The sequence below is a fragment of the Leucopleurus acutus genome (assembly GCF_964270905.1).
Source record: "Leucopleurus acutus genome assembly, chromosome: 1".
NCBI lineage: Eukaryota > Metazoa > Chordata > Mammalia > Artiodactyla > Delphinidae > Leucopleurus > Leucopleurus acutus.
Window position 1 is genome coordinate 49,599,804 of NC_139142.1, and position 25,368 is coordinate 49,625,171.

Consider the following 25,368-nt stretch of genomic DNA (forward strand, 5'->3'; position numbering starts at 1 on the left):
CTTGCCCACAATGATAGAAACCAAACAAAACCCGTTATCATCCTCTCTCCCTATTTGTTCGACAAGTGGAGACCTGTTTGATTTTATTTTTACAAGATAACATACTAACTGCAAATAGTAACAGACTGTTTTGTTTGTTTATTAGAGGATTTTTTTGGCTTAACTCAGAGTGTGTTTGTCTAGAAAGATTGTTCCCGCTGTGTAGTGAACTCCTAAGAAATAAAGCTGCCGTGCTCCTACTTCAAGAACAAAAGAAGCAGAAATCAACAAGCTGGCCCTTTACCTTTTTAAAAATACCCAGTTTGCAAGGAGATTAAGCGCATACCATCATCTGTCAGTGCTCTAAACGCCCTTACACACATCCTGCCACACACCTTACTCTAGAAAATAAAATATCATAGAACAGGAGGAGGCTGAATAAATGATTTTATAATGCACATTGATAAGAAATATATTCTGTTGCTTTCTTTGCCACTTAATTTTTTTTTTGCGGTACGCGGGCCTCTCACTGTTGTGGCCTCTCCCATTGCGGAGCACAGGCTCCGGACACACAGGCTCAGCGGCCATGGCTCACGGGCCCAGCCGCTCCGTGGCATGTGGGATCTTCCCGGACCGGGGCACGAACCCGCGTCCCCTGCATCGGCAGGTGGACTCTCAACCACTGTGCCACCAGGGAACCCCTTTGCCACTTAATTTTATTTCCAGCAAAAATGATTTATAGGTAGACAACTATGTTACATATAGTTATTATCAAATATTCAAACCACACTAGAAAGTAGTACTTTTTACATGCAATAAAAAATTTTTTTTAATGGGCCAGGCTCGTATCTTTCATTCTTACTTTTTTAATGTTTTAATTCACCTTTTTGTTTGGCAGGATTGATGTTTTAGGCCACAAATTTGCTTTCAACAGGCATATTTTCTTGCTAATTATTAATCTTCTTTGTTACTTATTAACTTTAAAAAGCACTGTAGTAAAAATGCTTTGGTGTAAGATTGCCCTGTTGAAAAATCTTTGAACTCCATTTCTCTTTTTGTTAGAATAATGAAAGGTGAGTTTCTGAACCAACTGACACTATCAACCAAACCAAAAACCTAAAAACCAATCTAATCATTTGTTTTATAACTATCAGTACGTTGCTGCATGAATATTTGGCCGTGTCATTGTTAATTCTCATTTTGATCTCGTTTGTACTATTGCTTCTTTCCTAGTACTTTTCATATACTTTATTAGTCAGTAAAACAGTTTAAGCCTCCGCTGTGTACATCCACATCCTGGGCTGGGTCTTGAGAGGAATCCACAAGAGATCTCAGCCCAGGTCTCTGGCCAGAGGACCAGCCTGGCACGTTCTGTTCTGTCCATGTTTTCTGTTGCCGACCTAAAATAAATTAACTTCACCTCTTCACCTGTAACTCCAGGTTTTTTGATACTCCTCCCCTCTTCTAGCCATTCCCAAAACTAAGCCATTAGCCAGGGTGTCTACCACGGGGTTCTTGGCATTTGGAGAAAATGTGGGATCAAGGCAGCTTTTCTTTACCAAACGAGAGTGTTCTTCCACTCCTGGTTCCCAAACCAACAAATCAGCCACTGAAGACGTGGCACCATGTGGTGGCTGCTGGTTCAATGCATATACCCTTGAAGGGCCGGGGTACAGATCCCACCATTCCATTAGGCTGGCTGGTTGTAGATGATGAGGTAGGTAGTAGAACCAGTGGATCCCATGGCCGTGTGCTAACTGTCATGCCTCCTTTGCTGTAAAATGGGCCCCTGGTCTGATGTTGTGTGGACTCCCATGCCAGTAAATCCCTCGGATTGTGGTGCTGGCAGAAGAGGCAAAACCCATATCTAGAGTTAGTATCAGTTCCAGTAGGGACAATCTCTACCCGCTGAGTAACAGCTGGTTTCCTTAAAGGACAGTGCAGATCGGTGCCTCAGTATCTGTTTTCTTCTATTGGCAGGTTGGATACTCAGCAGCAACAGTATCCAGATCAGCCTTGGGGAGAGAAAGCCAGTGCTGTTGGGCCACGTATAACCACCATCCCTGCAGCTGTGGCCACTCTGTTCATAGGTCAATTACACAAGGGTTGGGGCGGCCAAAGACAAAGCAGCCTGACCCCTGAAAAGACATCCTCTGCCTGGTTGCTCAGTACTTCCTCTGCAGTCGATGCTCTTTTTGTGGGTATTAATATGAAACCCAAAGATCCTCAAGCTCTGTGCTCACTCCCACAAGTACAGTTTATGCCTCTTCTCCAAATGATCTTTCAGTCTCGCTCCATCTGGACTCTTAATCAACTAGATGAGCTACGAGCCCCTGCCCACAGGTCCATGCATGTCTCAGGTCCTTTCTTCCTCCGTACAGAGTGAACCATCCAATGCACTGCTTGAAGCTCTGCTCAGGGGGAGGATTCCCTTTCACCATGTTCTTCGAGGCTCTGCCAGGTGGGGCTATAAGTATATCGGCAGTCCGTCTTTAACTAGGTGACAGGGGAGAATAGGCCACCTATTATTTGTAACTTGCTTGTTCCCTCCAGACCTGCTTAAACCGGATAACAAATGAATACTTTCCATAGTATAGTGGATTGCTGTTGCATCCATGCGGTCTTAGGACAGTGGATCTCTATCACCCAGTTCACAGTGGGCAGCTCTGGATCACATAGCTCCTTGATGTCCCATGGTCAGGTGCTCAGTCTCTACTAGGGCTCAGTGACATGTCAGGAGCTGGATACCTCTAGCATGATTGGATATACAGAGTCATATGGCCTGAGTGGTAGTGTAGCTTTGACCCACTGTAAAGTTCTGTCTTGCTTTGGGTCCTACTCAATAGTGGCAGCCTTCCAAATCGCCTGGTAAATTAAACAGAGCAGTGTTCCCAAGGACTATATACGCTGCCTCCAAGTTGGAAAGAGAACCACTAAGTGCCATGCCCCCTTTTTAGTGGCGGAGGATACAAGGTGCAACAATTTGTCCTTTCCTTTCGAGGGGATGTCTCAGCCTGCCCCAGGCCATCGGACCCCTAGAACATTACCCGCATGCCATGCCTCAGAGGGTTTTCTCCCACGCTCTGGCAGACATGTGTCTTAATTGGGCATTCAGAATACTTGTCATTTCCTGCTCACGCAGGGGGTCTGATTAGCTTGGTGTTCTCAATGAAGTGGACCAACTTGGTATTCTGTGGAGTGTCAAGATGATCAGGGTCCCTGTGGGCTTTTTGTAACAGGGAACAGAGGAGTTAACCTAGGCCTTGAGCAAGACAGTGAATGTGAACTGTTATCCAGTCCACAAAAAGTGAACTGTTTGATCCTCCGTACTGATAGGGATTTGAAAGAATATATTCATCAGATTAGTAGTTCCATGTCAAGTACCAGGGACTGTGTAGATCTGCTCCAGGAGAGAGAACCATACCTGGCTCAGTAGCTGCAACGGGAGCTACGATTTGGTTGAGTTTAGAGTAGTCTCCCAGGTGAACTGAGCAGGGGTATGATGGGGACCACCAATCCTGCATCCTTTAAATCTTTGATGGTGGTACTAATCTCATCAGTTACTCCTGGGATGTGGTTTTGCTCCTGATTTACTATTTTGGCCAGGGTCATGTTGTGGGCTGTGCAATTTCAGGCGCTTCTGTTTGGCCCTTTCTGCCATATTGGTTCTTATTCACAAATCATGGAACCAATGTGTATCCATCCCAATTATTCACTTGGGAGTAGAGGAAGTAATCTCAAAAGTGGATCCATGGACCCTTTAGGCCCACTGTGTGGCATTACTCTAACGTGGGGCCATGATAGCTTTTTGGGTCCCCAGATATCAGTGCCACCTCGGACTTTGTAGCCACAGCTCTTGAAAGGTCTGGGTATTTCCCTTTCCTCAGCTACTCTGGTAAATGGCTACAGTTTGCTTTGGGAAAGGATTGAGGAGTACTTGTGGTAGCATTGCAGGATCCTTTGGCAAGGTGACTCAATCAACAGCACTTTTTGGTCTACAAACTTGACTTAGATCTAGAAACTGGGTGAGGACTGCAGTTTTCTAACAGTTGACATCAACTTTCTGCTCGCCATGTCTCCATTTCTTCTGGTAAGACAAACCTAGTAACACCTGCCAGCTGCCCTTCTATTTTACCTATAAGAACTCCATGGTGAGTTCCTATCTGTGCATCAGCACAGATTTCTGGGAAATAAGGCAGCTGGCCTTACTTCCCATAATGGTCTCTATGTACATCTTGCCACTGTCAGCACCTGGTCTCAGCCACTCCAGAATCTTATCACTCCCATTGGAACCAGAGAGCCTAATTCCATGGTAGCGTCTCTAGCCTACAAATGACAAGCCTGTCCACCCAGCCTACAAAGGACAGGCACCACTGAGCTTCTCAAAGATGCTGGTGATATCCTTCCCTGTGCCTTCCTTACTGCTTTAGTGTAGGGAATATTCTCCTGACCTCCCAAGGAAAGATAATGAGGATGTGGGTTTTGCAGTGTCACCTAATAGGTCCACTCTAACATTTCCACCTCCTTGATTTCCCAGACCCCTTCCTCAATACTCTGCTGAGGCAGTTCCAGCATCTCCATCTTACCTATTGAAAGGCCAAGTTTCAAATACCAGCAGCATATTAAAGATTGTCTCCAGCTGTCATTGTCAGGAAATAAGTCCCAAGTTACAGGAGAGTGCTTCATGTCAACGAACCCTCCTCCCCGCATCCAGCTGTATATTTCACTACTTTCATTGTCCAACACCCTCAAGATTACTGCTGTTACATATGAGCCAGGTCTTGAGTTCTTTGAGTACAGTTATTTCCTCCTGGAGCAAGAGCCGTGCTGCCCTGCTCAGGTGCTGCTATAACCTCATCCTAGTTACAGGTCTGTGTGCCCTGGGAGGAGGTGGGGATAGAATCTAAGGAGGATGCGCATCATCTTCTTAAAGAGGCACTTTCCTCAGTGAGGTATTTTCAGGGTCTCTGTGTGAGAGGAAGTGCTTCACTTGGGCAAAAGGGCAGAAGTTGCTTCTCCCAGCCCAGAGGGTTTGGGGAAATTTGAGAGTTTAAGAGTCTCAGGCTCATCCTCCTAAATGTCCCTATTCCAGATCTCAGTGTCCCTCGCATTACTCACCAGAGCCCTTACGTTGGCCTAAGAGACCTGTTGAGGCTGAACGTTGTCTCCTTTGTATCTCCGCTACTCTTATTAAAGTCCTGAGCCTGGTTTTAGCACCTTGTGTCTGCAAGAGATAAATGTCTCTCTAAATACTGCCTTAGAGGCCTTCTGATTCCTGCAGTTGACTGGTGGCTAACCCAAACCCGTCATTCTTTTCTCTTCTCTTTTCAACAACATAAAGGTGTTCACAAAAGTCAGCTCACTCAATAATCCCTGTCGTCACCACTGCCCCACACCACGCATGTGCACTGCCATTGCGTGAGCCAAACCTGCACCTCATTCAAAACCAGCCTAATGGAATCTTAGTGATTGTGTTGCTGCAGCTCCCCAGGGCTTCTCTTACCCCACTTACCACCAGCAGAGGGGTCCTTGTTGCCATCCGCCTGGCGATCAATCCAGTTCCAGAATCCCATTCTGAAGATCCACTGGCTAGAGTCACTTCTGGTACCACCTGTCTTAGCCTGTGTATCTCCCAGAAAGTAAAGTCTGAGACAAAGGATTTCTGTTCCAGGATCCCATCTAGGATACCACATTACATTTAGTTGTCATGTGTCCCTAGGCTTCCCTTGGCTGTGACACTTTCAGACTGTCCATGTTTTTGATGGCTGTGACACTTTTGAGAAGTACTCATCAGGTATTTTGTAGGCTGCCCCCTATTGGAATTTGTCTGGTTTTTTTTTTCATGGCTAGACTGGGGTTATGGGTTTTGGGAAGGAAGACTGAATCACATCAAGTGTACATACTGTCACTATTGATGTTGATCTTAATCACCTGGTTGAGAATCACCTGTTTGACTGTTTTCTTGCTATAAAGTTACTCCTATTCGGCTTCTCCACACGGTACTCTTCTGGAAGGAAGTCACCATATGCAGCCCACACTTAAGGAGTGGGGAGTTAGGTTCTCCTCCTTGATGACAGAGTATTTACATAAATTATTTGGATTTCTCTTACATAGATTTATTTATTCTCTCCATTCGTTCATTCATTCAGTATTGACCTATGGATATTTGTGTCCCTTTGACATACCCCCGTCGATGCGGGGTTTGCTTTTGTTTTTGTTTTAGCACTGTCCTTTCTGGCACTGCAAGATACTTCAACCTCATCTTGGGTTTTCCTGCCCTGTATGGAATCCTCCATTTTCTTTCAGGAGCCCTAGTTCCTTTTATTGGAGAATGGTATTAGGAACTAAGATCTGAACACTAGGAGTAGTTGTTGCTACTGGATGTGGTTGTTTCTAGGCCCTCGCAGCTGAGGAAGCAAGGTAATGCATGTGTGCGTACTAACCTGTGTATATACACTTAGCTATAGTTATTCCTATTTGTATCTGTATCTGTCTTAAACTAAACGTGACTTTATACTGGTGCCTCCAACTCTAGTCCATGCATAGATTGGATCATGAGTTACACTAGCCTCCTCTCCTTGCTTAGATGTAAAGTCCCACGCTAACAGGGAGAACCTGGCTTCCCTATCCGACATTCATTTACTTCATTGTTCCATTCCAACATACATGTATAGCATTATCAGAATTGCTAATTCCTATTCCCACGGGAAGCAGCTTTATCAACAAGAGTATAATGCTTATGTGTAGTTCTTTTGGACTTCTGCCTTACACTGTCTACCCATTTCCAAAGTTACTTAGCTCAGCACTTCCTCCCCCAATCCTCTTCAGTGCGGTGGTTTCATTTGTAATACAGTTAGATTCTTTTGTCACATTCTGCATTCCCTAACCTCCTAAATGATTTTTTAAAATTTGCATACATTAAGGTTCACTCTTTGTGCTGTAAAGTTCTATGTGTTTTGACGAATGTGTAATGTCACATACCCGCCATTGCAGTATCACACAGCATAGTTTCAGTGTCCTAAAAAATCCTGTTTCATCTGTTCAACCCTCTCACATATCCTTTGAACCCTTGGCAACCACTGACCTTTTTACTGTCTCCGTAGTTTTGCCTTTTCCAGGGTGTCATAAAATTGAAATCATACAGTATTTAGTCTTTTTAGACAGGCTTCTTTCACCTAACAATATGCATTTGTTTCATACATGCCTTTTCATGCCTTAATAGCTCATTTCTTTTTATCACTGAATAATATTCCATTTTATGGATATAGCACAATTTACCTATAGGAAGACAGTTTGCTTCCAGTTTTTGGCAATTATAAACATTCGTGTTCAGCTTTTTGTGTGAATATAAGTTTTCAAATCATTTGGGTAAACACCTAGGAGTGGATGGCTGGACCTTATGGTGCAACTGTGTTTAGCTTTGTAAGGAACGGACAAAGTGTCTTCCAAAGTGACTGTCCCATTTTGCATTTCCACCACCAATGAATGAGAGTTCGTATTGTTCAGTATCATCACTAGCATTTGGTGTTGTCAGCTTTTTTTAGGATTTAGCCATTCTAATAAGTGTGTAATGGTATCCCACTGTTTTTGTAATTTGCAATTCCCTAATGAAAAAAGATGTTGATCATCTTTTCATATATTTATTTCCCATCTATTTATTTTCTTTGGTGAGGTGTTTGCTCAGATATTTTGCCAATGTTTTTGGGGTAAATTATTTTTTTTTAACATCTTTATCGGAGTATAATTTCTTTACAATGGTGTGTTAGTTTCTGCTTTATAACAAAGTGAATCAGTTATACATATACATATGTTCCCATGTCTCTTCCCTCTTGCGTCTCCCTCCCTCCCACCCTCCCTATCCCACCCCTCTAGGTGGGCACAAAGCACCGAGCTGATCTCCCTGTGCCATGCGGCTGCTTCCCACTAGCTATCTATTTTACGTTTGGTAGTGTATATATGTCCATGCCACTCTCTCACTTTGTCACAGCTTACCCTTCCCCCTCCCCATATCCTCAAGTCCATTCTCTAGTAGGTCTGTGTCTTTATTTCTGTCTTACCCCTAGGTTCTTCATGACCTTTTTTTTTTTCCCTTAGATTCCATATATATGTGTTAGCATACGGTATTTGTCTTTCTCTTTCTGACTTACTTCACTCTGTATGACAGACTCTAGGTCCATCCACCTCACTACAAATAACTCAATTTCGTATCTTTTTATGGCTGAGTAATACTCCATTGTATATATGTGCCACATCTTCTTTATCCATTCATCTGATGATGGACACTTAGGTTGCTTCCATCTCCTGGCTATTGTAAATAGAGCTGCAATGAACATTTTGGTACATGACTCTTTTTGAATTATGGTTTTCTCAGGGTATATGCCCAGTTGTGGGATTGCTGGGTTGTATGGTAGTTCTATTTTTAGTTTTTTTAAGGAACCTCCATACTATTTTCCATAGTGGCTGTATCAATTTACATTCCCACCAGCAGTGCAAAAGGGTCCCCTTTTCTCCACATCTTCTCCAGCATTTATTATTTGTAGATTTTTTGATGATGGCCATTCTGACCGGTGTGAGATGATACCTCATTGTAGTTTTGATTTGCATTTCTCTAATGATTAATGATGTTGAGCATTCTTTCATGCATTTCTTGGCAATCTGTATATCTTCTCTGGAGAAATGTCTATTTAGGTCTTCTGCCCATTTTTGGATTGGGTTGTTTGTTTTTTTGTTATTGAGCTGCATGAGCTGCTTGTAAATTTTGGAGATTAATTCTTTGTCAGTTGCTTCATTTGGAAATATTTTCTCCCATTCTGAGGGTTGTCTTTTGGTCTTGTTTATGGTTTCCTTTGTTGTGCAAAAGCGTTTAAGTTTCATTAGATCCCACTTGTTTATTTTTGTTTTTATTTCCATTTCTCTAGGAGGTGGGTCAAAAAGGATTTTGCTGTGATTTATGTCATAGAGTGTTCTGCCTATATTTTCCTCTAAGAGTTTGATAATTTCTGGCCTTACATTTAGGTCTTTAATTCATTTTGAGCTTATTTTTGTGTATGGTGTTAGGGAGTGTTCTAATCTCATACTTTTACGTGTACCCGTCCAGTTTTCCCAGCACCACTTATTGAAGAGGCTGTCTTTTCTCCACTGTATATTCTTGCCTCCTTTATCAAAGATAAGGTGACCATATGTGTGTGGGTTTATCTCTGGGCTTTCTATCCTGTTCCATTGATCTATATTTCTGTTTTTGTGCCAGTACCATACTGTCTTGATTACTTTAGCTTTGTAGTATAGTCTGAAGTCAGGGAGCCTGATTCCTCCAGCTCCATTTTTCTTTCTCAAGATTGCTTTGGCTATTCGGGGTCTTTTGTGTTTCCATACAAATTGTGAAATTTTTTGTTCTAGTTCTGTGAAAAATGCCATTGGTAGTTTGATAGGGATTGCATTGAATCTGTAGAGTCATTTTCACAATGTTGATTCTTCCAATCCAAGAACATGAGATATCTCTCCATCTATTTGTATCATCTTTAATTTCTTTCATCAGTGTCTTACAATTTTCTGCATATAGGTCTTTTGTCTCCTTAGGTAGGTTTATTACCAGATATTTTATTCTTTTTGTTACAGTGGTAAATGGGAGTGTTTTCTTAATTTCATTTTCATATTTTCATCATTAGTGTATAGGAATGCCAGAGATTTCTGTGCATTGATTTTGTATCCTGCTACTTTACCAAATTCATTGATTAGCTCTAGTAGTTTTCTGGTAGCATCTTGGGGATTCCCTATGTATAGTATCATGTCATCTGCAAACAGTGACAGCTTTATTTCTTCTTTTCCGATTTGGATTCCTTTTATTTCCTTTTTCTTCTCTGATTGCTGTGGCTAAAACTTCCAAAACTATGTTGAATAAGAGTGGTGAGAGTGGGCAACCTTGTCTTGTTCCTGATCTTAGTGGAAATGCTTTCAGTTTTACACCATTGAGGACGATGTTGGCTATGGGTTTGTCATATATGGCCTTTATTATGTTGAGGAAAGTTCCCTCTATGCCTACTTTCTACAGGCTTTTTATCATAAATGGGTGTTGAATTTTGTCAAAAGCTTTCTCTGCATTTATTGAGATGATCATATGGTTTCTCTCCTTAAGTTTGTTAATATGGTGTATCACGTTGATGGATTTCTGTATATTGAAGAATCCTTGCATTCCTGGAATAAATCCCTCTTGATCATGGTGTATGATCCTTTTAATGTGCTGTTGGATTCTGTTTGCTAGTATTTTGTTGAGGATTTTTGCATCTATGTTCATGAGTGATATTGGCCTGTAGTTTTCTTTCTTTGTGACATCTTTGTCTGGTTTTGGTATCAGGGTGATGGTGGCCTCGTAGAATGAGTTTGGGAGTGTTCCTCCCTCTGCTATATTTTGGAAGAGTTTGAGAAGGATAGGTGTTAACTCTTCTCTAAATGTTTGATAGAATTCACCTGTGAAGCCATCTGGTCCTGGGCTTTTGTTTGTTGGAAGATTTTTAATCACAGTCTCAATTTCAGTGCTTGTGATTGGTCTGTTCATATTTTCTATTTCCTCCTGGTTCAGTCTTGGCAGGTTGTGCATTTCTAAGAATTTGTCCATTTCTTCCAGGTTGTCCATTTTATTGGCATAGAGTTGCTTGTAGTAATCTCTCACGATCTTTTGTATTTCTGCAGTGTCAGTTGTTACTTCTCCTTTTTCATTTCTAATTCTACTGATTTGAGTCCTTTCCCTTTTTTTCTTGATGAGTCTGGCTAATGGTTTATCAATTTTGTTTATCTTCTCAAAGAACCAGCTTTTAGTTTTATCGGTCTTTGCTATCGTTTCCTTCATTTCTTTTTCATTTATTTCTGATCGGATCTTTATGATTTCTTTCCTTCTGCTAACTGGGTTTTTTTTGTTCTTCTTTCTCTAATTGCTTTAGGTGCAAGGTTAGGTTGTTTATTTGATATGTTTCCTGTTTCTTAATGTAGGATTGTATTACTATAAACTTCCCTCTTAGAACTGCTTTTCCTGCATCCCATAGGTTTTGGGTCATCGTGTCTCCATTGTCATTTGTTTCTAGGTATTTTTTGATTTCCTCTTTGATTTCTTCAGTGATCACTTCGTTATTAAGTAGTGTATTGTTTAGCCTCCATTTGTTTGTATTTTTTTTTTGTATTCTTTTTTTTTTTTGCAGTACGCGGGCCTCTAACTGTTGTGGCCTCTCTCGTTGCGGAGCACAGGCTCCGAACACGCAGGCCCAGCGGCCATGGCTCACAGGCCCAGCTGCTCCGCGGCATGTGGGATCCTCCCCGACTGAGGCACGAACCCGTGTCCCCTGCATCGGCAGGCAGACTCTCAACCACTGAGCCACCAGGAAAGCACCTGTTTGTATTTTGTACATATCTTTTCCTGTAATTGTTATGTAGTCTCATAGCGTTATGGTCAGAAAAGATACTTGATACAATTTCAATTTTCTAAAATTTACCAAGGCTTGATTTGTGACCCAAGATATGATCTATCCTGGAGAATGTTCCATGAGCACTTGAGAAAAATGTGTATTCTGTTGGTTTTGGATGGAATGTCCTATAAATATCAGTTAAGTCCATCTTGTTTAATGTATCATTTAAAGCTTGTGTTTCCTTATTTATTCTCATTTTGGATGATCTGTCCATTGGTGAAAGTGGGGTGTTAAAGTCCCCTACTATGAATGTGTTACTGTCGATTTCCTTTTTATGGCTGTTAGTATTAGCCTTATGTATTGAGGTGCTCCTATGTTGGGTGCATAAATATTTACAGTTGTTAAATCTTCTTCTTGGATCAATCCCTTGATCATTATGTAGTGTCCTTCTTTGTCTCTTCTAATAGTCTTTATTTTAAAGTCTATTTTGTCTGATATGAGAATTGGTACTCCAGCTTTCTTTTGGTTTCCATTTGCATGGAATATCTTTTTCCATCCCCTCCCTTTCAGTCTGTATGTGTCCCTAGGTCTGAAGTGGGTCTGTTTTAGACAGCATATATATGTGTCTTGTTTTTGTAACCATTCAGCAAGACTGTGTCTTTTGGTTGGAGCATTTAATCCATTCACATTTAAGATTATTATTGATATGTATGTTCCTATGACCATTTTCTTAATTGTTTTGGGTTTGTTATTGTAGGTCTTTTCCTTCTCTTGTATTTCTTGCCTAGAGAAGTTCCTTTAGCATTTGTTGTAAAGCTAGTTTGGTGGTGCTGAACTCTCTCAGCTTTTGCTTGTCTGTAAAGGTTTTAATTTTTCCATCAAATCTGAATGAGATCCTTGCTGGGTAGATTAATCTTGGTTGTACGTTTTTTTCCTTCATCACTTTAAATATGTCCTGCCACTCTGTTCTGGCTTGCAGAGTTTCTGCTGAAAGATCAGCTGTTAACCTTATGGGGATTCCCTTGTTTGTTATTTGTTGTTTTTCCCTTGCTGCTTTTAATATGTTTTCTTTGTATTTAATTTTTGACAGTTTGATTAATATGTTTGTGTTCTTGGTGTGTTTCTCCTTGGATTTATCCTGTATGGGACTCTCTGTGCTTCCTGGACTTGATTAACTATTTCCTTTCCCATATTAGGGAATTTTTTAACTATAATCTCTTCAAATATTTTCTCAGTCCCTTTCTTTTTCTCTTCTTCTTCTGGGACCCCTATAATTCGAATGTTGGTGCGTTAAATGTTGTCCCAGAGGTCTCTGAGACTGTCCTCAGGTCTTTTCATTCTTTTTTCTTTATTCTGCTCTGCAGTAGTTATTTCCACTATTTTATCTTCCAGGTCACTTATCCGTTCTTCTGCCTCAGTTATTCTGCTATTGATCCCTTCTAGAGTTTTTTTTTTTTTTTTTCCTTTGCGGTACACGGGCCTCTCACTGTTGTGGCCTCTCCCGTTGCGGAGCACAGGCTCCGGACACACAGGCCCAGTGGCCATGGCTCACGGGCCCAGCCGCTCCGTGGCATGTGGGATCCTCCTGGACCGGGGCACGAACCCATGTCCCCTGCATCGGCAGGCAAACTCTCAACCACTGCGCCCCCAGGGAAGCCCTAGAGTATTTTTAATTCATTTATTGTGTTGTTCATCATTGCTTGTTGCCTCTTTAGTTCTTCTAGTTCCTTTTAAAATGTTTCTTGCATTTTCTCTATTCTATTTCCAAGATTTTGGATCATCTTTACTATCATTATTCTGAATTCTTTTTCAGGTAGACTGCCTATTTCCTCTTCATTTGTTAGGTCTGGTGGGTTTTTATCTAGCTCCTTCATCTGCTGTGTGTTTTTCTGTCTTCTCATTTTGCTTATCTTACTGTGTTTGGGGTCTCCTTTTTGCAGGCTGCAGGTTCGTAGTTCCCGTTGTTTTTGGTGTCTGCCCTAGTGGCTAAAGTTGGTTCAGTGGGTTGTGTAGGCTTCCTGGTGGAGGGGACTAATGCCTGTGTTCTGGTGGATTAGGCTGGATCTTGTCTTTCTGGTGGGCAGGTCCACATCTGGTGGTGTGTTTTGGGGTGTCTGTGGCCTTATTATGATTTTAGGCAGCCTGTCTGCTAATGGATGGGGTTGTGTTCCTGTCTTTCTAGTTGTTTGGCATAGGGTGTCCAGCACTGTAGCTTGCTGGTCGTTGAGTGAAGCTGGGTGTTGGTGTTGAGATGGAGATCTCTGGGAGATTTTTGCTGTTTGATATTATGTGGTACTGGGAGGTCTCTTGTGGACCAGTGTCCTGAAGTTGGTTCTCCCACCTCAGAGTCACAGCACTGACTCCTGGCTGGAGCACCAAGAGCCTTTCATCCACACGGCTCAGAATAAAAGGGAGGAAAAGTAGAAAGAAGGAAAGAGAGAAAGAAAGAGGATAAAATAAAATAAAATAAAGTAAGGTAAAATAAAATAATTAAAATAAAAAAATAATTTTTAAGAAAAAAAATTTTTTTAAGTAAAAAAAAAAAAAAAACCGACGGATAGAACCCTAGGACAAATGGTGAAAGCAAAGCTATACAGACAAAATCTCACACAGAAGCATACACATACACACTCACAAAAAGAGGAAAAGGGTAAAAAATCATAAATCTTGCTCTCAAAGCCCACCTCCTCTATTTCGGATGATTCATTGTCTATTCAGGTATTCCACAGATGCAGGGTACATCAAGTTCATTGTGGAGCTTTAATCCACTGCTCCTGAGGCTGCTGGGAGAGATTTCCCTTTCTCTTCTCTGTTCTCACAGCTCCTGGGGCTCAGCTTTGGATTTGGCCCCGCCTCTGCGTGTAGGTCGCCGGAGGACGCCTGTTCTTCGCTCAGACAGGATGGGGTTAAAGGAGCAGCTGATACGGGGTCTCTGGCTCACTGAGGCCGGGGGGAGGGGGGGCACGGAGTGCGCGGAGAACCTGTGGCGGCAGAGGCCGGCGTGACGTTGCACCAGCCAGAGGCACGCCGTGCGTTCTCCCGGGGAAGTTGTCCCTGCATCACGGAACCCTCGCCGTGGCGGGCTGCACAGGCTCCCGGGAAGGGAGATGTGGATAGTGACCTGTGTTTGCACACAGGCTTCTTGGTGCCAGCAGCAGTGGGGTATATTCTTTTGATGAATATTGCTAAAACTTTCCCCAAAAGTTGTAGCAGTTTGCACTCTAACCAGCCATATGTGAGAAGATCCATTTCCCCGTACCCGGGGCAGCACTGGATGTTACCAATTTTGGAATGTTTGCCTATATGTTAGGAAAAAACGTCACATCAAGCTGTTGCTCTGATTTGCCTTTCTCTTACTACTAGTGAGATTAAGTATCTTTTCATGTCTCTCAATGGTTTATATTTCCTTTTCTGTGTGTGTTACCTATTTATAGCTTTTGCCCGTTTTATCCACTAGGTTGTCTTTTTCCGCGTAGTACATAAAACTTCTTTGTAATATTAGAGCTATCTTAGAGCTATCATTCTCTATTTGTCATAACTTTAACAAATATTTCCCTGCCAATTATTTGTCTTTTGACATGGTTTATAGTGTACTTGTTTTTTTTTTTTTTCTCTTGCAAACCAACATTATTTTATTTTTTTATTATGGTAAAATATACATGTCATAAAACTTACTGTTTTAACCACTTTTTTTTTTTTTTTTTTTTTTTGCGATACGCAGGCCTCTCACTGCTGTGGCCTCTCCCGTTGCGGGGCACAGGCTCCGGACGCGCAGGCTCAGCGGCCATGGCTCACGGGCCCAGCCGCTCCGCGGCATGTGGGATCTTCCCGGACCGGGGCATGAACCCGCATCCCCTGCATCGGCAGGCGGACTCTCAACCACTGCGCCACCAGGGAAGCCCTGTTTTAACCACTTTTAAATGTACATTTCAGTGGCATTAAGTGGATTCACATTGGTATACAACCATCAGTTCAACCATCTTCAGAACTTTTGTCATCTTCCCAACATTATTTTATTTTTATGTAGCTAAACTTACCTATCTTTTTTTTTTTTTCTTCTGGATCTCTTGTGTTGTTTTTAGGATGCTTTCTTCCCAAGCTATGGTCCTACAAAGTTCTCCTAAATTTTTTCTACTATTTATATTATTTTATATTAAAACGTTTAATATATTTATGTTAAATGTTTGTAAATGTTTTAATATATGTAAAATTTATTCCTGTATATAGGGTGATGAGATATGGTTCTAATTTTCCTGATGAGTAGCCAGTTTTCCCAGAATCATCATTATTATTATTATTATTTTTTGCGGTACGCGGGTCTCTCACCGTTGTGGCCTCTCCCGCTGCGGAGCAGAGGCTTCGGATGCGCAGGCTCAGCGGCCATGGCGGCTCACGGGCCCAGCCGCTCCGTGGCATGTGGGATCCTCCCGGACCGGGGCACGATCCCGTGTCCCCTGCATCGGCAGGCGGACTGTCAACCACTACACCACCAGGGAAGCCCCCAGAATCATTATTAAATAGAACACATTTTTCAACTATATTGAAGTACTACCTGTGTCATATGTTAATTTCCCTTACGTATCTGGATCTAATTCTAGACTCGGTACTGCTTCTGTTTGTTCATTTCTGTGTCTGTAGTCTTCTGGGCTGTTGATGATGATGATGATGATGACAATTACAGGTGCTTTATTGAAAATTTACCCATTTGGTAAAGCAAGTTGACCCAATTTTCTCCTTGATGATTTTACAACAGTTATAGTTCTATATGAACATAAAAGCCATTTTATCTAGTTAAAAAGATCCTTTTTGTATTCTGATTGGAATTGCATTACATCCACATATTTTTCAGAAGAACTGACATTTTTATGATATGAATTCTTCACTGGTATCATTTTATCAGGACCATACTTGTACTTCCAAAGTCCTAAGTCCTTAAATGAGGTAAGGGTAAAATTTAGAGGTTTCTTTCTGAATCAAAACTGGAATTGGGTACTGCTGCTATTAACTCTTACACTGAGTTGCATGATTTAGCTGAGAGCATTCATCCGGGTGAGAAGGAAGAACAAGAGGAAATATGAAGAACCTTGATTCTTTCTTAGTTTAGACAAGCTCTAAACCTGGCTGGGTCTCAGTTTCTTGAGAGTGTTATAATATGCTGATCTGGGAATCCTTGGGAAGTACCCAGGATTAATTATTATAAAGGAGGGGGACATCACTTTTCTCCATTCTGGGTGAATGTTAACTGATAAAAGATTCTTGCAAAGGGATCTTTGACCAAGAGTTGAGTTCAAAAATTGTAAAGGCTTGTGAAAAACATTTTACCAAGACAGCTCTCAACTTTCTAAACTTTAATCCCTGTTCTTTTTTTATTTACCACAAATTTGTGGGAAAAGAAGAATGTTTTTGAAAGGAAAACAAGATATGATCCTTGAGAAAATGGTCTGTTTTCCTCTAAAGCACAGTTCAGGATAAATATCCCCCCATGCTCTGCACAAAGAACAGAGACCAGAGAATCCTTAGCACTTGAGGGATAGGGGAGACCACAGATGTAATGGTCTGTACACTGGTCAATCCCGTAACGTGTGAACACTGAGGCGTCCCTAGGGTAGAGGCCCCAAACCCAGTACCTACAGGGGCCAGGCAGGTGTGGGAGAAATGATTCACTCTCACAGACAAATATATTTTTTCTTATTTGTCTTAAAATATGCAGTTATTTCTATTGCTTGTATATTTTCCCACTTTTGATAGAGATATGGGCACATTAAATATGTCACTTTTAACTTTAAGAAAATTAATACCGGAAGAGTGATGATAAAGGGCAACTTTCACTTAGCCTTAGTGTCAGGGAGTGGTAGGGTGTGTTGGGTACTGTGATGAACTCACGTACCCAGCCTTATCCACCGTGGACAGCTGCTTCTCAGTCCCAACCCGCTGACGCCACAGACTGCAGGCCCAGGATTGCTAGATTGCCAGCGTTTTCAAGAGGATCTTGGTAACCAGGGTTTTAAAGTAACATTTCCTGATCTGAAGTGTTGGCAGCTGGGTCAAAAATCCTTCAAAATGCTAAGGCCAAACGTTTGACCTTAGAGGATGTAGAAGCCTGAGCTTATCACAACGGATAGGTGGGCAGTGAGGACAAAGGGCCGGTGACAGGGTGGAGGCGCTGCCCAAGAAGCATGTGTAGCCCTCTCAGCTCTGCGGCGGAAACCAAGCGGGGCTCAGGTTAAATTCAGTGCGTGAAAATAGCATTCTTTTTTTAATGTCAGAGAAAGTGCTTCGCTTCGCAGTGTAATAGGAAACATCCATATTCAAAAAGCAGAGAAAATAAAAAGGAGACCAAAATAAAATAGGAGCAGCAAAGGCAGAAACTTTATATAAGAGACACTAAATCTGAGTCTGAGGCGGCCCAGGCTTCTAGATATAGAGTAACTGGAGGATGGTGAGTGGCCTGGGAAGAGGCACTGACATCCTCCAGATTGAGCCAGCACAGTTCAGAGTGCTGAGGAATAAGACCGGGCCCGAGGCTTTGGTTTCACATACTCATAAACAGGAAGGAATTAGAATTAAAAGAGCCCTGAACGCCATCTTTGTAGTACATATGGTAGTTTAGTCTGTTCCAGTAAGACTCCTATGTGTAATAAGCATGTTGAGTAAGCCTGTGGACAGTCCGTCCATCATGTTGCTTGGTTCTTCTCATCTAATTCCTCCCAATGCCCCTAAAGGAACCCATTCAAGGTTGAAGAAGAAACATCCAAACCTTCGTCAATGCAAACATTCACAATATCGGAGCCTTGATCAAGACCTCCAGGCTACCAATTGCAGACTGGATTCAGGACCAGAGGTGTCCCTCTGAGCTCTGCCCCTGAGGTCAGGGGAGTCAACAGAGAAGAGTACGGTTTGGGGATGCTAAATCTGCCACATCTGGCTCCTGATCTCACCACTGCACTGACGCTGCTTCTGCTGAGGTCACACGAACCCCTTTAGGACGCCCCCCGGGCGCCTCTCAGGCTTCTTCCCACTTGACTCTTCAGCAGCAGCATCACCGTGGACCACGTCCTCCTTCCACAATATCTCTGTAGTGTCACATTCTGCTGTCTTCTCTCTTATCTTGGGGGACCTTCTTCCCTTTCCCCTCCTCTGCTTCCTCCTCATCTACCAGGTACCTGGGCGCTGGGGTTCCTTGGCCTCTTCCTTCTCACTCTTCTGGGCAATCACTTCTAGCCATGGCTTTGCTTACACTCATGCTGACTCCCCGGCTTTTACCTTCAACTCAAACTCCAGCCGACCTGACGACTGTATTGGTACCTCGGAGTCCCTGTCAACCCAACGTGCCAGAACAGTAGTTCCTTCCCCCCAAAACCTGCTCCTCCTCTCAGTCATGGCACCACCATCCACCCCCATTATACAAACCTTTGGTCATTCTTGATACCCTCTCCTGCATCCCTCACCTCCAGTCCATCACCACATCCAGACTATTCTAATAATAAAATCTATCTCCAAACAGTGCCTTTCTTGCCATCTCCCCTGCCTCAGCGCTGGTCCAAGCTCTCAGCTATCAACAGGCTCTTCACTGGTCTCCTCTCACCATATTGCCTCCTCTGAGCCATTCTGTATCCTGCCACCATAGTGAGCTTTTAAAAACCCAAATGGTAAATTACCACATCTTGATAAAATTCCTTCCGGTAGCTTCCCATTGCACTTAGGATGAAACGTAAATTTCTTAGTATGTCCTGCAAGGCCCCACAGGACCTGCCTTCTGCCTGTCTCACTGGCATCAGTTCCATGTGCTTGACACTCAAACCACACCATCCTGCAGTTCCTTAAGTGGCGTAAGTTCCCTCCTGGGTCAGAGCCAGTCCTCTGCCTGGAAAGCCACCATCTGTCTACCACCACCCCTTCCCTTGGTCTGGTCAGACCTTTCTCACCCTCCAGGACTCAGTTCAAAGTCACTTCCTAAGGACAGTTTCTCTAAGGCAGCCTAGTCTTTTATATATGGAAGGCTCTTCATGGCCCATTCACCAGTGTGTCCCTAGTGCCTTGAATAGTGCCAAAGGCTGAGCAGACACTCTCAGATCTTTGTTATAATATAACAAAGAACACAGCCAAGACAGGGACTGGCTCCCAGATATATACTGCTCTGGAATGTTTTCAGGTCACCCAGAAGCCTGGCTACCTACAGAGAGTTAATAATTTATTTTAAAGTATTTATAATTTAACGTTTGTAAGTCCTAATTAGAATTTAGTCTTGGCAATTGATTTTTCTAAATGAAGAATTTTCTGGAAATCAGTTGAGAAATAAGTTATTGGCTATTTGCAGCTACATAAAGGTTGTCTCATGGCAGGGGATAGGAGAGACAAGTGGTTTAAGTGTCACATGACATCTTCCTATGTTGCCAGAGGCATTGGAAGCCCTCACATTTGACGATAAACGTCACAAGCCTTAAATGTCTATATGCGCCTCAGTGGTACGGTGAAAAGTACTCTCACACTCCTGGCAGAGGTGTAAGTGTGTTTGATCCTTTTGGAAAGCAGTTCGGCCATATCTGTTTAGAGCTTTATGTTGTACTCCTGGGACTCTAAATGGTGCCCAACTAACTTCTTAAATGGCCACCTTCCCCAAGGAGATCTTCCCTGGGCCACTCACTACCCTCGAGCCAGGTACCCTTTCCTGGGGGCTTTTTGTAACACTCATCACCTCTGTAATTACTTGTTCCACATCTGTCTCCTCTCCTAGGTTCTAAGCTCCTTGAGAGTATGGTCAAGTACTTGCTATGTCTCTATATCCTTAGGACTAGCAGAGTGCCTTAAGTACATTAAGATAGATAAATACTTGTTGAATAAAATGAATTGAGAAAGTCAGCCTAAATAGAAGTAGATTGAACCCCCAATAACAATATTAACAGTTAAGCTTCCTGGAGAGAACAATGTGGCCTGACACTGTTTCGTGTGCTTTGTGTTATGAAGCTGTCACAGCAGCCTTTGAGCTTCCTGCTCTCACAGATGGAAAACTGAGGCCTAGAGACATTAAATTAAATTATTCAAAGTTAAGGTCAGCTGGTTAGTAGCTTGTTCATCGAAACCTTATTTACAATACACAAAAATTGGAGAGACTCTCTCTGTTATTTGAATAGAATATGCAGCAATTATTAGAATCTAGATTTTCAAAAGGTGGGCAGTAACAGGAAGATGGGTGTAATATAATATTTACAGTCCCACCCGGTTCAATGGATCCTGCTGTGACAATGCTCTTTTCCTGCTACATGGTCCGCACGGTTGGGTTGCAGAGTTATAGCTCTTTTAGTTCATACCAGGGTGTCGGGTGGGGCAGAGGCAGGCCAGACATAGAAACGGACATCTGGAGGGTGCGAGTGTTTCAGGGAGAGAACTGGGTGAACAGGTCCTGAAGCGAGAGGGAGTGTGAGCCTTTGAAGAAGTGAGAGAAATTCAGTGTGTCTAGGGTTTAAGAGATGGGCCTGCAGAAGTAAGCAGAGGTCAAACTGAGAGGATATTTGGGTTTTATCCTGAGGCAGCAGTGCCCCTGGTGATCACTGGAGGTATGGATGGGACAAGTTGGAGGTGCCAGTCTTGGCATCTGAGAAGGTCCAGGTATTTGTTTTGGTAGAATTGATACGTTTGTACTTTTGCTAAAAAAGTTGGCTGAAGATGTGAGGACTACATATGGAACATGGAAAATGAAAAGAATCTAAGATTTGAGGTCTGGGCCTTCAGACAGTTAGTTTTCAGAGGCTGTAAGAAAATCTCTGCTTTCCGCTAATTGTCATAAAGCTGCTATTTACCCCCTTTAAACTTGGTCGTTTGCTTTCTGTTTGAGACGTCTGAGCCAACGCAATTCTTTGGTTTAAAACAGCAGGCAGTTCTGTCCTCCTATATCTGGAAAGTGTTAGTTCAGGCTAAAAGTTTCCAGCTATGGGAACATAAATCTGGGGCTTTAGAGCTTGGAGTGCCTTCTGTTCTAAGGCCCAAATGTGGCTAATGGGCTTTAGAGTGTCTTGGCTGTTTTATATTTGTTTCATCAAGTGTAATCGCTGGAGCAGGAATTTCACATCTTGAAGATAGAGGGGTTTTACAAAGAAAATGAGAAAATAATTGTCTTTTTTAGTATTTCTCTTGCTGACTGTTTCTCTTCTCACTATCTATACAAATGTGCTGGAGTGTGCAGTTCCAGAACTTCAGTTTTTCTCCTTCTGTCTTTTATCATTTATGAAATATCTGTCTACCTATGATTAATACCTCTGTCTACATATCAAATCACCTGGAGAATTTGGGGAAAAAAACCAGATGGCTGGGCCCGTCCAAGACCGATTCAGGATCTCTGGGGGTGGTGCCGGGGCATCTGCAGTTTTCAAAAGTTCCCCTGGTGTTTCTACTGCAGGGTTATTATCTAGTGCTGCATGAACAAACCTCCTCAAAACTTAGTAGCTTAGGGCTTCCCTGGTGGCACAGTGGTTGGGAGTCCGCCTGCCGATGCAGGGGACGCGGGTTTGTGCCCCGGTCCGGGAAGATCCCACGTGCCGCGGAGCGGCTGGGCCCGTGAGCCATGGCCGCTGAGCCTGCGCGTCCGGAGCCTGTGCTCCGCAACGGGAGAGGCCGCAACAGTGAGAGGCCCGCGTACCGAAAAAAAAAAAAAACAACTTAGTAGCTTAAAAAAGCATGATTTCTTACTTCTCACAGTTGTGCTTTGGCTGTGTGCTCCTGCAGGGGTCTTGCGTGGGCTCGCCCACGTAGCCGAATTAGATGAGGGCTGGCAGGGGCTGAGCGCAGCTGGAACACCTGCGCCCTGCTCTCCTCGTGGTATTTCATCCTGGGCTGGAGCTGGAGGGTGGATCTCATGATTGCTTTGACCACGTGAATGAGGCAGAAGTTATATCACCTGATTCCTGAGACTAGGCCTTAAGAAGCCTTTCGGCTTCCTCTCTTGCTCTCGTAGGTCACTGCCCAGAGGCCTTCAAGCCCTAAAGAAAGTTAACCATTTTTGCTCTCTTCACAGTAGTTTGCTTAGTTGTAGTGTTTCCAGTAGGATCACGGACAGGAGGGGCCAGAAAGCTTAGTACAAGATTTATCTCTGTCAACACCGACATTCATTCCTGCCTGTGTTTTCTAGATACACTCCTTCAGGCATAGCAGATTAGAGAGTCTTCCTCATTTTTCTCTTTTAAAAGGTTTCATCAGCCTAGGAAACCTGATTTACTCATTCATTCACAAATAATGATCGAACGCCTATTATGTGCAAGGCCCCATGCTGGGAATACAACATCATTCTGCGTAAACAAGAGAACACAGACCCTGATGTTTGTCATGGTTCTTATATTCTATAGAATGTATCCATTATATCTGTTGGCAGCAGAGGACATTAAACAATCAATTGAACAATTAGTAGGTTTGAAGGATTCCAAAGGATTCATACTTCAGGGGGGCCACGAGGGACACTGAACCAGTCTAGGGCGATCAGGGAGATCTCTGTAGGAGGGGACATTTTCATTCTTTTTTCCCAGCCTTCTCATATCTCTCCTTACCTTCACTAACCACCAGGATCATGATCATTTTTCACTTACAGGCTGCTAACGAACAGCTCATCAAGTGAAGAAAGATAGTGCTATCGACAGCCTCCGTCAATCCAAGACAAGAATTTTTCTAAAGGACAAATAGCTTTCTTCTGTTGGGCCAAAATTAGAGAAAACTGTCTTTCACACTTCCACTTTAGCACCTTGCTTTTTGTGTTTTCAGCAACTCAAGCATCCCAACCTCGTCAACCTTATCGAAGTCTTCAGGAGGAAGCGGAAGCTTCACCTGGTGTTTGAATACTGTGACCACACGGTGCTCCACGAGCTGGACAAACACCAAAGAGGGTGAGTGACCTGTTGTTTACAAACAAAACACAGCAAAACACAGTAGGGTTTGCGAGGGAAAATGAGTTATGAGCCTTTTTCACAGTAGGCAAAGACAGCCAGTGTTTGGCCAGCATACTCTGCTGCTGAGGGGTTACCAGAAATGTTGAGAAAGAAATCATAACTCATCATTTTCATGAGAAAGCAGCAACTACATTATTCGGTTGAACTTGATTTCTTGGTATATTATCTCTGCATAAATGCTATGTCAGTCTCTAGGAAAGAAAAGGAGGGATATTAGTTATTCTGTGCCTGCCTAGGGAAGCATAAGGACTTGGAGGTTGAAAGGTAGAGTTCAAAGACAATGGCTAATAGGAAGTTTAAGGCTAAAACAAATGTGGTGTTTTATCTGAAGCAACCCAGGTATCTGGTCTGCTCTACTGGTCAGAACTTTTTGGTTACAAATGACAAAAAACCCAACTGAAGCCGGGTGTAGGTGAAAAAGGAAGTGGTGGTGGCTGTGATTGGAGAGGTGACTCTGGAGGTCCCGCTGATCTTATAACACATTTCTAGCACAGGCAACACCTTTGTGTGCAGCAGCAGAAGGCTCGGTGAGCAGACAGAGCCTTTGTTTGAAAAAAAAAAAAGGCAGGGGGTGGGGGTGAGCTCCCTTCCTCTGAAGGTCGCTCCTTGCCAGGGTGAGCAGAATGCAGGCTGGATTTTGGCTCCCACCCACTCCTCAGCTGGGTGTCTTTAAGGCAGAGCACCTTAGGTGGGGCCGTTCTCTCTCTCTCTGTCTCCCTCTCCCCCGCACCAACGACTCCCAACTCTTCCTCTCTGTGTTGGCTTCATTCTGCCTTGGAGTTGAGTCTCCTTTACAGGGTTGATTTTGGAGGGTATGTGTGTGTGTGCTGTGAGATGGAAGCAGTTAGGAAGGGAAAAGTGTGAACTAGAAAGCATTGCCACAGGCTTTTATCAACCTGTGTAGCCATTCTAGAAGAAAGGAAGTTCTAGAAGAAGGTAGCGTCTGCATACAAAGTCCAGTAGAAGACTGATTGGCTCAGCTCAGGTGATGCAACTACCCCTGGAACCAGTCACTGTGCCAAAGGGAGAGGGTAGAATGATTACAAGGTCCTAGGAGATATGATTCCAAGTGGGTCAATCAAAGAAGACTTCATGGAGGAGGCGACCTTTGACTTGCAAGGTGAGGAGACTCCAGAGAAGTCGAACAGGGAAGGATATCTCCTCTTCTCTGTCTTTTGCTGTGTTCCTGGGAGCCCAACTTTGGCTGAAGACGCTATGTAGAGTGCACTGGAGATCAGAATGATGGAACGGCACCCCATCCTGGCTCACATTCGCACTCCAGTGGCTGGAGGCTGAGGCTCTTTCAACAAGGCTTTCAAGCCTTGGCCAAGCGCTTGCTCTGCCATGTGGTGGTGGTTATGTATGATCTGCCATGACCTCCGGGCAGATAGGATGAAAGTGGTTCACGGTTCATTAGTGACCATGGCACAGGCTTTTCTTGTTAATTTACTCAGCCAGAGAGAGCCAAGAGAACAGACACCTCCCTCCTTTCAGCAAGTCATTGATACAGAGAAATTATGTGTTCAAGGGAGAAAACATTGACTATGTTGATATTTGCTCTTTTGACAGCTTGCTAGTGACACTTCAATTAAACCTACTAGTGTAAGTTACTCGTGCTACGTGGAACTAGGGGGTTGTTGCAGGGAGTTTGATTAATCATGTTAGATTGAGTCACTTAGAAACACTGATTAGTGGGGGGTTGCAAGCAATTGGGAGTCAGTTCTTTTTTAGCATATAGTTTAAGCAGAAGAATAAAAAGACAGGATGAGGAGTGATTAGAGGCTTGGAAGCAGATTTTTTTAACTCCACTGGCTAAAATCTGTTATATATGTTCCAGAAAATGCTTTAATATAGAGGTGGGTTAGAGAAGGGAAAGACTGGTAGACACATGTGTGGTTAAGTACAAGCAGCTTCATTTCCAAATGACACTGTGCCGTGGTTTGTCAAATATAAGATTGATTTAAGGAACACTAATAACTGAGCAAGTTTGAAAAGTAAGATTTATTCTAAGTCAGATCATATGCATTTACTTTGAAGTTTAAGGATGTGTGTGTGTGTGTGTGTGT

General features: G+C 43.0%; 1 protein-coding gene across 1 annotated transcript in view; it reads left to right on the forward strand.

The window, feature by feature from the left end:
- The window catches only part of CDKL1 (cyclin dependent kinase like 1), a 63,238-nt gene that overhangs the window by 12,879 nt on the left and 24,991 nt on the right, over nucleotides 1–25,368 (forward strand). The window contains exon 2 of the mRNA XM_082845446.1: nucleotides 23,118–23,239. Coding sequence (XP_082701572.1) covers nucleotides 23,118–23,239 — 122 coding nt within the window. The remainder of the gene's footprint in view (nucleotides 1–23,117; nucleotides 23,240–25,368) is intronic.